Source organism: Mauremys mutica, chromosome 3 (assembly GCF_020497125.1).
Source record: "Mauremys mutica isolate MM-2020 ecotype Southern chromosome 3, ASM2049712v1, whole genome shotgun sequence".
In the NCBI taxonomy this organism is placed as follows: domain Eukaryota; kingdom Metazoa; phylum Chordata; order Testudines; family Geoemydidae; genus Mauremys; species Mauremys mutica.
The window spans coordinates 137,631,688-137,644,969 of record NC_059074.1 but is presented as its reverse complement, the minus strand read 5'-3'; the positions used below and the strand labels follow the sequence as shown (position 1 = coordinate 137,644,969).

Sequence of the window (13,282 nt, the reverse complement as noted above, 5' to 3'; positions counted from 1 at the left end):
AGAAACATATGGAAAAAAATGGAATGAGTCCAGAAGAAAGCAACAAACATGATAAAGGGTTTAAAAAAACTGACCTATTAAAAAGGTTTAAAAAACTAGGCATAATTAGTCTTGAGAAAAGAAGACTGAGGAGGGACCTGATAACAGTCTTTAAATATGTTAAGGGCTGCTATAAAGAGGACAGCAATCAATTGTTCTCCATGTCCACTGAAGGTAGGACAACAAGTAATGGCCTTAGTCTGTAGCAAGGACTATTAAATTTAGATATTTGAAAAAACTTTCTAACCATAAGGACAGTTAAGCTCCGGAATAGGCTTCCAAGGCACTTTCTGGAATCCCTGTTATTGGTTGGACAGACACCTCTCAGGATGGTCTAGGTACACTTGGTCCTGCCTCAGCACAGGGGGCTGGACTAGACCTCTTGAGGTCCCTTCTAGACCTACATTTCTATGATTCTATAAATATTCATGCTTCAAGGCAACCTCTATTTGATGGGGGTTAGGCAGAAATTTCCCTTTGAGCAGATTACCCCATAGGGTTCCTTGCACTTTCCCATGAAGCAGCTGATACTGGCCACTGTTTAATACAGGATACTGGACTAGATAGACTACTGGTCTGAGCCAGTATGGCAATCCCTATACAGAAACTATATAATCCCAATACAAAATTCATGGCTACCACTTTGCTCATTGTTGTGTATTGTTTCTGTGATGTCTGTAAAGCAGTTTTTATGTCATTACAAACTATACTAATGAGAAGAGGCCATGAGAGGCTGGTTATACCAGAACCTAGGAAAGAAATTAACCTTAGAATTCAAGCTGCCATATTTTGCCATAGGTTCTGGTTAGCAGTTGAAGATTTGAAGAAGAGACCTAATCGTGAAGTACCTGTTCGAGTCCAGGAAATCTGGCAGGAGTTTCTTGCTCCAGGAGCTCCCAGTGCCATCAATCTTGATTCAAAAAGTTATGACAAAACCACACAGAATGTGAAGGACCCAGGAAGATACACATTTCAAAATGCTCAGGTCAGTATATGATCTTCATCCAGACACTTCCGAGGTATAGCACCAGCCACTTGAATGCACACTCTTACAAAAAGATATATTTGGTAAAGATAATATAGTGTTCACTTTTCTAAAAATATCAGTATCAATGCAGTATGGGGGAAACTCATTCCTTGGATTAAGGCCTGTGCAGTGCTTAAGTGTCATATGAGCCACAATTTTGATGACTGTAGTGATGCAAAGGCTTCAAGCTGGCCCCCTGCAGATGTGTGAATCTGCCCTGCTTGCTGGGGGTGTAGTGCAATATAGGTACAGTGAAGCTCAATCTCTTCAGGTACCAGGTTTCTTAACCCTTTTGCTCAGTTTCAGTAAAAATGCTACAGAAAATAAAATAAACTTCTGCCTCTCAGGATCTGCTCTTAAAGGACTTTTCTTAACCAAAACGAGGAATCTGTTCTCCTCTGGATGCATGTTCATAACTCTCATTAGCGTTTATAGGAGGCAAAAGTTTATACCAAGGAAAGATTGTTTGTCCCATGGGAGAAATAAATATAAAGGCTTGTACTGAGGTTATTTCTGAATCCTATGTACAAGTGTACCTTATAAACCTCATTGTAAAAGTAATATCCACTGAACAGCATAGTAGGCTTCTAGGAACTGTTCTTCAAGGAGTGATATTCTAGGAATGAAGGACGGATTGAGTATGACTTTCTAAGATTTTTTTCTCCATTTTACACTTTGCGGGTTGATTTAATAAAGAAATACAGTACCATACACATAGCAAACAGATAACTCCAGTCTGAGTAGCCTTTGTTTTAGATTGAGAATAGCACAGCACAAAACAGCAAAATTTTCCTGAGAGAGCACACAATATGTCTCCACTGTGATAGTCTGCATTAAACTGAACGCACAATGGTTGTCTGCCTACACCAAGCCCTTAGAAATTTAATGGTACAGTACACAGAAAACAAAGACATAAATTACATAGTTAAATACTTCAGAAATACAGAAGCTCTGGAAGCAAAGCTATGTTTAAACTGCAATAGCTAAAGAAAAGCAACTTTCCTTGCCATTATTCTAGTTTTGGAAAATGGGTATGAAAGCTCAACACTCCTTTATTTTCTTTCTAGAGTTTTTTTCCATTTGTGTATGGTCTGGAGTATGCAGACTCTATGCAAAGGGGCTTTTTCCCATCAGAACTCCCTCCTTTGATCCTGTTCAGAGTAATTTAAATCTGGCAGTGAACACTTCTCACTCAGAGCAAGCAGGAATAGGACTCACCTGTCCTGCCTTGAACATTATGATGTTTACCCACTGTGCTAAAGTGGCAAGACTTTTTCAGTAGAGGGCCCCTTCTTTTGGAATCTGCTGCGCATGATGGTCTGCCAGGTTTTGAGTTGAAGAGTCTCCAGGGCATCAAACAAGTAACTTTATTTTTGTTTAAAATACAGCTCTAGTCTCTAAGGTGACTCACTATAAAAATGGCATAATGAGGTTCCATATTTGTCTCTTGAAGAGTCCAGCTCTAATGTGTTCAATTTACAAGTAAAAAAAATATAGTTTCTAACTCCAGCTTTGCCGGCTTAACCTGGAATCTGAGAAGCAACCTGGGTTCTTTACTTCTTGTGCATTACCACTAGTAATACATTCTGCAGGTTAAGTTATTCTCTGTGACACATCTGCGAGGCTGCTGTTCACAATGGTGTTTGCACAGATTCAGTTGGCTGAATGTTGTTAACCAATTCTGTTCTGATACTATGGATGAAGGCACATAATCCTCTTTGTTCTCTCTTAGCTATATTAGCTGTGCTAAAAAAAAAATCAAATGGTGTAAAGAGTCACTAAAGGGGCCAGATCTGACTCTGAATGCATGAAGGTAGCATGTTGGGTCAGAAGGTGCTATTTTTTTACATGATCACTTTTCAGAGTTTATAAATGCATTAGATTATCCAACCTGAGAGAACTTTGAAAATGTGATTGACTTCTACCTACATTTTTGTCTCCTTTTGTTTACTTTCTCCATTCACTCAGCTTGCACTGTATAAAGTGTTAGGATTTTCATTTTTAGGTTCATTCACTAGGTCAGTGTTGTTGTGCCAGGGTTTCCCTATACTGCAAGAGAGTTTAAATTGTTTTATAAACTGGTTTCATTGAATGCTTACAAATTATATATTTCTATTCATGTTGGGGGGGTTTAAACCCTCCCACCCCAACTGTATAAAAGCAAATACGGACTCATGGACTTAGACTACTTTACATTTTAGCCCTTCAGCTTTTAAGGCATTCTGTGAATTTGATTTCTGAGCATTCTCTCTCTCTCTCTCTCTGTAGCAGAGGCTGCTCAACACAATCTGCTGCCCCCTGAGCCACTCAGGTTTGGCCCAGCCACCTCTCTGTCATAACAGATGGGCGGTCAGGTCAAATCTACTACCCTGGGCAGCTGCCCAGAAATCTGCAACCCTGGGAAGCTGCTTAGTTTGCCTATAGCTAGAGTGGCCTTGGCTCTGTAGATATTTGTAAATTCTGCAGGGCATGAGTTCACATGCATCTGAACAGTACCTGGGGCATGATCTTGAGACCCAGTTCGTGAGGCATGATCTTGACTGGGCTCTCAGGGCACTAGTATATTAAACTGGATCTATGTCTGAATACATATCAGTAAATTACAGATAAACATATTACAGGGATATTGTAATTATCTGAAAACCAGATCCAGGAAATAGTTAAGGTTCAATCTAAAAGAAATCCAACCATGTTATGGTACGGTATGTAAATGGACAGTTAAGGCATCCAAACAACTTTAACACTGCCCTGTAGTGAGGTGATGCAGTTACAATCAGTGCATACTAGTGTTTGCAGTCCCAGATTAGATTAAATTTAAAGACAACATTCCATTCCCCACCCCTCATGGTATCACTACAGTGCGGAGTTTAGCAGAAAGGCCAATTAACCCGAAATACAATGTCTTCAAGTGTAGCCAATGGACTATTCAGTAAATTTATCTATAATGGAAGATTGCATTATTCTGTTAGTAAAGTAATTTGGGACAAAAATGATTTTATATGGGTGTTATATTTTTTGGAGAGTCTATTTAGCTGATGTACTTGTAAATTCTCAGAAAATTCACTCAAATATAGAACGAGTGCTGTAATTTAAGGGGAAGGTACACTCTATTCTTCACATATGACAAGGTGGTGGATTCTACTTTAAGAATAAACGTCAATTCAGCCTTAACTCTAGAACTGCAGCCAATGCTCCTTCCATAAAAATATACTAATAATAATCTCCAGTATATCTCGATAATGGCATTAAAAATTCTGTTATCTATCTTTTTGATCTTAGTCCACTGCATCTTGTTTTCAGAACATCCATTCAAAATGTCGTTGTTTTTTTTTAATTTTATGTCTTTTCTCTTCAGGAGCACATTTACAAATTGATGAAAAGTGATTCCTATCCTCGTTTTATACGATCCAGTGCCTACCAGGAGCTGCTACAGGCCAAGAAAAAGGTATTGGTCCATCTTGTCTTTTTGTTGCCACTGTGCTCGGTGGTGGTTTGCTACAATATGTGGATTTCTCTCCCCTGTGCAAGTGCAGCTGGATATCTGGTAGGTGACCAGGTTGGCTTATTTAGAGGGTCACATACATACAGTAGTTTGATAAATCTATCCTGCACGCGTGTATGTTTTAATAAGTTAAATTAGCAAAACCTATTTTTATTTTTACATCTCAAATTGTAGCACTCTTTCTGTTACCAAGCAACTTAAACTGAAAAGTAGTTTACAAGTAGATTAAATAAAATCAAATCCCTGCAGTGTAGTCTTTCAAATTTGCAAATACAATAATTCTCATTTTCTTTATTTTTATTTACGAAGCCTACTAATTTGTTTAAAATTGATCTCATTGGTATAAATAACTTCTTATTTCATTTTTTTTAAAAGTATCTTAGGATTTCTTTCCCTCCCTGTTATTATACGTCTAGTTTTATCAGGTTAGGAATCTAATATGAATGCGAGATCATGTCACACTCCTGCAAACAAAAAAATCTTACCATGGTACAGCACCCTTGCTTTTTAAGGTCCAGATTATGCAATGAGCTCTGCAGAGACAAACCCTTCATTGTGTGGAGCATCTTACATGATAGTGGGTCAAAGTGCTGAAGGCAAGGAAATTCCAAAACACTTTTTGATGCAAAAGTCTATAATGAAATTGTTGTTTGTTATTAGTGGGTCTGATTCTGCAACCACCACAAATTTTGAAATCCTATTGCAATCAGTTGGGAACGCTGTTTGCAAAATCAGGCCCAATATCCTGTGTAGAAGTAATAGTAAGCTAGTTATGATCTTGATAATACTAAACTGTACATAAAATGAAAATCTAAAAATTATATGGAAGTACTGTATGGTTTTTTTTCAAATATTAGTTTCTGATCATCCAATATGGAGAAATGTTGAAAGTTCCACAGAGCTGCTACTGTGTATGCAAAGTCCTTAAGTTTTGCAAATGTCAGTTCATTGACACAAGAAATGCTCTTCATTTTTTTTTATTTTCAGTTTTCCTTTTTAATCAAACCAGTTTGATCCACCTGAAAAGTTTTTTTTGTATCAAATATTATAACTGCTTTGTCCATTGTTATATAACAGGCATTCATTAGCAGTTTCATACCTACTTTTGCTTCTTGATTTGTACATGAGCTTTGTTTTGCAGTCCATTGTTTCATCATTCCTTCTTTTCTGCTCTATTTGTTTCTTGCTCTTCTTCTTTTTTCTCCCCTTTTCTTTTCTTTTTCCTTTTTTTATTTCCCCCTTTTTTAATTTAAGTTGGAAAACACACTGGATCGTCGAACATCTTTTGAGAAATTCACACGCAATGTGGTAAGTTTGTAACCTTGGCAAACTAATAAGCCTGATAGATGAAACACCCTTCTCCCCACCACCACCCTATTCCCTCACCTTTTCTCCTTCTTTATGGCAGCAGATAAAGTTTTGCATTCATGCAAGTTTGAAACTTTACATAGAAATGGCAGCTTTGTACTAGGCTTTCATTACAGTCCTCCTCCAGCTCTCCCTCCTCTTACTGACTAACCTCAGAGAAAACCAGGTGGTTGTTGTTGCTATAAATGGAGGAATGGGAGCCATACTGTTTGCATTAAGGAACATGAAATACACTCTAGAAAACAGAGTTAATTCACTCTTCATTTTTTAAATTAAACAAAAGGAACCTCTGGAAACCTGCTTCATGCTGTTATCTTTCGTAGTGCATCATAAGAACAGACATACAGGGTCCATCTAGCCCAGCATCCAATCTTCCAAAAGTTGCCAGTGCCAGACACTTCAGAGGGAATGAACTGAACAGGCCAATTATTAAGTGATCCATCCCCTGTTGTCCAGTCCCAGCTTCTGGGAATCAGAGGTTTAGGGACACCTGGAGCAATAAGTTGTGTCCTTGACCTTCTTGACTAATATCCATGGATGGATCTATCCTCTAATTCTTTTTTGAACCCAGTTATAATTTTGGTCTTCACAACATCCCCTGGCAATGAGTTCCACAGGTTGACTTCACATTGTGTGAAGATGTACTTCCTTATGTTTGTTTTAAACCTGCTGCCTATTAATTTCATTGGGTGACCCCTGGCTCTTGTGTTATATGAAGGGGTAAATAACACTTCACTATTCACTTTCTCCACACCATTCATGATTCTATAAACCTCTGTCATACACACACACACACACCCCGCCTCGTTAGTCATCTCTTTTCTAAGCAGAACAGTGCCACTCTTTTTAATCTCTCCTCATATGGAAGCTGTTCCATCTCCCTACTGGTTTTTGTTGCCCTTCTCTGTATCTTTCCAATTCTAATATAACTTTTTTGAGATGCGGTAACCAGAACTGCGCACAGTATTCAAGGGGTGGGTGCACCATGGCTTTATATAGTGGCATTAAGATGATCTCTCCAAATACTATGTTTGATGAGTATTTTAATATTTTGTATTCCTTTCCTTTTGCTATTCCTATTTTGTCCTAGATGGGGTCTGGCCAATTTTATAATGGGGCATGGAAGGGGGTGGGAAATAACCTGTAACAAATGTCCCCAACTTCTCTCAAGCCTAATAATGCTTCTCAGGTTGAAAGGTGCCTTGTGAGCAGTTGATGCTTATGATGCACTAGGAGTTTGTTCGAATGTCATTTCAGTGACACAGTACAAGCAGCTAAAAATCCTGCCTACACGCTTCAATTCTGCTCTGTTCCTTATTCACCGAAATGTAAGAATCTATTTTTGAAAGATGTTGCAGCAAGGTAAAAATGGAGGTTGGTGGATTTCTTATCCACATTTTCCCACCACCAGCCATGAGTTCCACCGATGTCCTCACTTACTGGATTATTTTTATTTGTGCCAGTCTTTGGGTCTTTTTTTGACATTGTGCAAGTTCAAACTAAAGCATTCAACACATTTATTTTTGTAGGGCAGAAACATCCCTATTTTTCCATGCCATAAAAACTGTACACCAACACTGAGGGCGAGCACTAACCTGTTATGAAAAGAGGTAGAAAGATCTTGGATTATACTCAAGTTTGTCTGCATTGTCTGTTGAATTGTGCAGTTCACGCTGCTGTGTGTGTTTGTTGTGGCTTTTGCTGTGACAATCGGTTAATGGAGCTGTGTGTGTTGAAATGAAAAGTATAAAGAGCTTCAGCAAAGATCATGGTTTTTGTTTTTGGTTTATAAGGGAGGAGGGGCAGTTCTCATAAACGGCCTCCTGTATAATGAGTTCTTAACTCCTTAAAATTTATTTTATGCTAAACAAAAAAGAAACAAGTGAAGAGAAAGAACAAAGTTCTATGATGAGGCTGTGGGGGTATCTCACATGCTAAAAGAAAACAATATATATTTTTGATGTTTCATTATAGATAAAGGTTTCCTGTAATACATATTGGGTATCTTATTTTGTAAATTCAGAAATGAATTTGGATTCAATGGGACAAAGTCACTAAAAGTCCAGGTTAAAGTTGTTAGGTAAAACTAATTAAAAATGAATAAATAGCTATGAAACAAACAAAAAAGTTTGAAACAAAAACCCCTATTTTTTGCATGGTGGTGTTGCCACAGCATGTTTCACTGTGATTTATGTATTGTCTAAAGAGATTGTTCTATAAAACAACTTTATAACATAACACTCATACTTTCTTTCACTGAGATGTTTAATGGGAGTTCCTGTCTTGTATAATCAAGGCTGCACTAATAAAGAAAACATGGGAACAATGACAGCATACTGTGACTTTTGAGAGCTAGACTTTTCCTAATCAACCAGTGGCAACCTACAATAACGGGGATAACTATGGGAGTTTTGAACCAAAGGTGGCCCAGTGCAGATGAAATTATTTCAGTCTGCCTAGTGCTGTTGAGAAGAAACTTTAGTTGTCACTGTTAATATAATAATATAATATGATATGTAATGTCCAATATACAGATAAAACCCAGATAAAATATGAACTAAAATGTTAAATTTAATGCACGGTAAATCATTGAAGAATGTTACCCAAAGTAAATGTTAACTTTTCTGCTATGTATTCATTCTAACTCTATATGTATCTCCTCTTCTCACTTTTCCTCCTACCCTCCACCCCCTTTAATGACTTTTGTCTTTTGAACTTTGTCACCCTTTACCCCAGAACAAGGTAGATGCCACAGAATGATTTGGGAAATTTGCGTTAAGTAATACCCTATCTCAGAATTGTTAAGAACAATTTAAGAAAAGGTGGAGCATAAGAGAGAGAGTGTAAGGGGAAGAGAGTCCAGGCAGGGGAAAGATTTTGGGGTGAATATAGCACTAAAGGGGAACAAGTGAGGAAAGAATGGGTGGAATAATGGAGTAGTTGGCTAGAATTTAAGAGGGTGACAAAGTCTTCCCAACTGTGTGTTTTGCCTTGATATATAGGTATTTGGTCCTTTTTTTTGTCCTTCCTTGTTACTGAGTAATGGGAGTGGGAATAAAATATTAGTACTCTTCTTATTTCCCCACCACTACCGAGATGTAAGAGGGTTCTGGATGAGCCCAATTCTGCAAGGTGCTGAAAATCTCCTGTGTGGTGTTGAAACCCTCAACTCCCATTGTAAACAGCAGACTCTTGGCAACTCCCAGAATTGGCCCTAAAATGAGAGCTTTATATTTGCGATATGATTCTATCATCTGTGGTATCTCTTTTTAACTCAGAAAAACTCAACTGAGCATCACTTTTAAGGGAGATCCTGCTAGTATCAACTGTGTCCACTCACATAAAAATGGCCAAATATTCAAACACATGCACACACACTGAACAGGAACAGCGCAGACATATCTGGACTTGCTGCTTGCTAATGGGAGCACTTGTGAACTCAACTGCTCACTTGTGAGCACAGCTTCCCACATTTATATGTACAATGTCCTGTTTGTGTGTGCACATGGATAGTTTCCATTCCCAGCAAAGGCATCTGTTTGAAAATTTGGCCCTAAAAAGTTCTAGGCATAGTCCCATCACCTAGGACATCAGTGATCATGACTGGATTGGAAACCAGGGGGACTTCGTAACTCAGGTCTCAGCTTTGCTGGTTAGACTATGGGGTTTTTTTTGTTTGTTTTTTTTCTTTTTCCATAAAGACTCCAATGGGGACAAATTCTGATGTCCTCACTCTCAGTGACTTTTGTGGTCGTATTGCTTGAGATAAAGACTGAGGGCTAGATTGAGTCACAAGGGGGACTTAGGTGCTGTAAATGTCTAAATGTTAGACTTGGGCACCCACGCCCTTTTGAAACTATTCCCAGGTGCCTGATTCTGCCATCTTTATTCAAGGTGAGTAGTACCCTACTTTTCAAGCAGGCTCAGTGAGTTTAATGCATTGACCTCAATGGAACTACTTCAGTAGAAAGGTGCCACTGTGTGAGTATGGCAGGTAGAGTGAAAAGTGGAATGAGGACGTCTGGATTTTGCAAACTAGCACCTGTCAGTTTACAAATTGATATATTTGTATAACAGTACCCTGGCTGGATTGTCTGTGGGGACTGTACCCCAGAACTCTGGAGCTAAAAGCATGGCCCTCTAACACTTGCACTTAAAGGGCCATGGAGGAGGACAGAGACTCACTCTGGGTTACACTTGCCTGCAAAAGCATTTGCTAAGTCAGAAAGTTCTCTTGAGATTTTCCCTTCATTATGCAATATAGTTATTTCTGTAACAGAACGATTCATTTTTCTGGCTATGTAACAACATTTAAAAAAAAAAGGTACAGAAAAGCTAAATTCAATTTTGTATGTATTGGACACTGGAAAAAAGTCTCTCTAGAAAGCTCTCAGTAATTCAGTTCATTTTGTGAAAATCCTAATGCACCACATGCCATCAAATATTGATGAGCTATAGATATCAGCATGTTTATATTGCCACATAAACTTCATCACTGCAAAATTATAACCCTCCTGGTATTCTCTACTATAGATCAATATCAATCAATAATGCTATAAAGGTGTGCACTATATAGACACAATAATAGCATGGAGAAAAGATTTCTATATAAATGTGGCATTTGTTACTGCTCATTGTACATTTTACTAGTGTATAGAAATGAATAGCAAAAAGGCAAAATTATTCTCTTTATTTTGCCTTTGTATACTCAGAACTCCCAAATAACTCTGCAGAAATACATTGCAGCACACTGAAAATGAAGTGGCATGTAGATGTTCAGTTTAGGCATGTGCATGGATTTGGAATAGTAGCTACAGGTAAGATGATCACAGATCTTTCTCAGCCATGCATGCCTCTCTATCCCCCTATGGAGCTGCTCAGATTATGATGTGGCCACAATGGAAAAAGCAGGTTCTATTTGCCTGATACTCCTGTTATAGTCCCGTAGGCAGGGTGGTGGAGAGGAATCAGAGAGGGGGAGAACCTTTGGATCCTCCCACTTCCACTTGCCTATCCGGCCCGGCCCAAGTACGCAGATTCCTACTAACAGGGTTTGAGCTAGAGAGCTAAAAATAGCAGTGAGGACGTTGTAGCACAGGATCTCAAGCCCACCCTACCCCTTGAGTCTGATTTCAGGTGGCTAGCCTGAGTCTCCACTGGAGCCACAACATCCACACTACTATTTGTAGCATACTAGCTCGTACCCCATTAGCGTGTCTGTCTACCCAGGCTGAGAAGCTCTCTCCTAGCTGCAGTGTAGATATACTCTAGCTGGACAAGGGGCATGCAGCTGCCCCACCAAAAGCAGTAGAACAATGGAACAGGATGATTTAGACAGACATCCTGCATCTTGGCAGGGGATCAGACTAGATGTCTCTTGTGGTCCCTTCTAAACCTAGGATTCTATAAGTAGCTAATTTACTCTGCCTCCCAGAGCAAGAGAGGAATTATGACTGAGACAGGTCTTGTTCTCTGATCTCCTCCTGGGGAGATGCAATAATGTAACACTCCCTAGACAAGGTAGATTGTAAGGTTACAGCCTATTGAGGGAAGTCAGTATGTGTGTAGAGGGGAATTATGAGCAAAGCACCACATTGCTCACTGCCCCAGTGAGTAACAGCAAACCTACAAACTTACTGTAACTTGAGCAAAGAGGGATGAAGAGATAGTTGGCTGCCAGCAAAGAACAGGGCCGGCTCCAGGCACCAGCTTATCAAGCAGGTGCTTGGGGCAGCAACTCTAGAGCGGGGCGGCACTTTCAGGTATTCGGCAGCAATTCAGCGTAGGGTCCCTCACTCCGGCTGGGAGCGAAGGACCTCCCGCTGAATTGCCGCAGATCACGATCGTGGCTTTTTTTTTTTTTTTTTGGGCTGCTTGTGGCGGCAAAATCCCTGGAGCCGGCCCTGGCAAAGAGGACAATCCATGCAAGAGAGGAAGGGGCTTTTCTAGATCAGAAAAAGAGGCTGAGGTTAGGTAGAAGCTAGCTAATGTGTGTTAACTAACCGCAATATATAACCATGATCTTTCCATAGTGTGGATGCAGGTTAACACCTTTACCTCAACTTAGCTGGCTGGGCTTGACCCTGACTCCCCCCGTAATGCAATATGTCAGATGTGTGTGAGCAATAAGTGTGCTGTCTGAAGGCTTTGCCAGCTGCATATTTGATTGCAATGTCGAAGTCTCCCAGCTTCAAAGCCAGCTTAGAAGTTCCCTGGAATAACGTATACATGTTCACTCTTTGTAGTACCTCAGCAGTGTATTTAAATCCTATCCTAGCTCCTTTCAAATATCAACTGAAACACCTGTAACACATTTTTGTGGGAATTAAAAAAATAATAATGTAAAAAACCATCAGATCGCAACAATTTTTTCTATGAAATTTCTAATCAAATTTTTTGTTGGATGTTTTCATTGAAAATCAAACATGTTATGAAAAGATGATATAAAACTTAAGTCATAAAATTTCAGTCAGCTCTGGTAATAAATGTAAGTGTAGAAACAAAAAAAAATCTATACACATTTGTTGCTATGTAAAGGAGCACAGATAAACCTAAGAGGCAGTATAGGAGAGAAGTCCTTGAAGGACAACTTCTGTTTTTTAACTTTTCACTGAAATTTAGGCTTCGTGAAAGGTGCTGGACTGACAGCCTATTTACTGATATTTTCCATCTATGGGCAGTGCCAGCTTCCCGCACCCTGCTATGCTCAATGTTCCTGAAGTCAAAATTGAAGGGATTTCCTTTAAGGTGATAGGCTAATTTTATCTCCACATCCAGTGAGTTATATCGCCTCACTGCAGAGACAGCCAAGAAGTGTACAAGTTACAGGTTGGTCTTTGCTTTGTTACGTGTATATACATCCATGACAAAGCAAACATCACCAAACTCAGTTCATATAGTATACTAAGCAGCCGTCAGATGATAGTAACCTTCACTCGCTGCCTATTAGGTGAGATGTGAACCAGTGACTCGAGCAGAAAAGTTTTATAGGATTCAGTGCTAAAGCCCTGAGACATTTACTCCTGCTTGCCTAATAGGCATATTTACCAGTGTCCCTTGATGTTATCATCTCCAGCCCAATGAGCAAATATTAGAGTACTTCATGCATGAGATGTGAAATTGTCAGGACCATTAAACACTGCATATTTTCACAATGGCTCAACAAAATATCACTTAGCATTAACGTGTCAAATTGTGGCATACAGAAGGAAATTCAAATTGTTTAAACTGTCCTTCACACTTATTTCCAACAGAGGGTGATGGACTTTCTGTGTTCTTAGAGTCGGTTTTGCATTCAATCATTTTAGGACCATGTTAGACAATAGATGTGAAAATGGTAATTGATT

At 39.1% G+C, this 13,282-nt stretch overlaps 1 protein-coding gene across 11 annotated transcripts in view; it reads left to right on the top strand.

Moving 5' to 3' along the window:
• The window catches only part of RGS7 (regulator of G protein signaling 7), a 427,776-nt gene that overhangs the window by 407,628 nt on the left and 6,866 nt on the right, over positions 1-13,282 (top strand). For 5 of the 11 annotated variants that reach the window (XM_045011554.1, XM_045011556.1, XM_045011557.1 and 2 more), the window contains 3 exons: positions 838-1,024; positions 4,422-4,511; positions 5,823-5,876. In XM_045011554.1, coding sequence (XP_044867489.1) covers positions 838-1,024; positions 4,422-4,511; positions 5,823-5,876 — 331 coding nt within the window. Of the gene's footprint in view, positions 1-837; positions 1,025-4,421; positions 4,512-5,822; positions 5,877-7,465; positions 7,547-13,282 lie in introns of all 11 variants that reach the window. The other 6 variants (XM_045011558.1, XM_045011559.1, XM_045011561.1 and 3 more) reach the window with 3 other exon arrangements.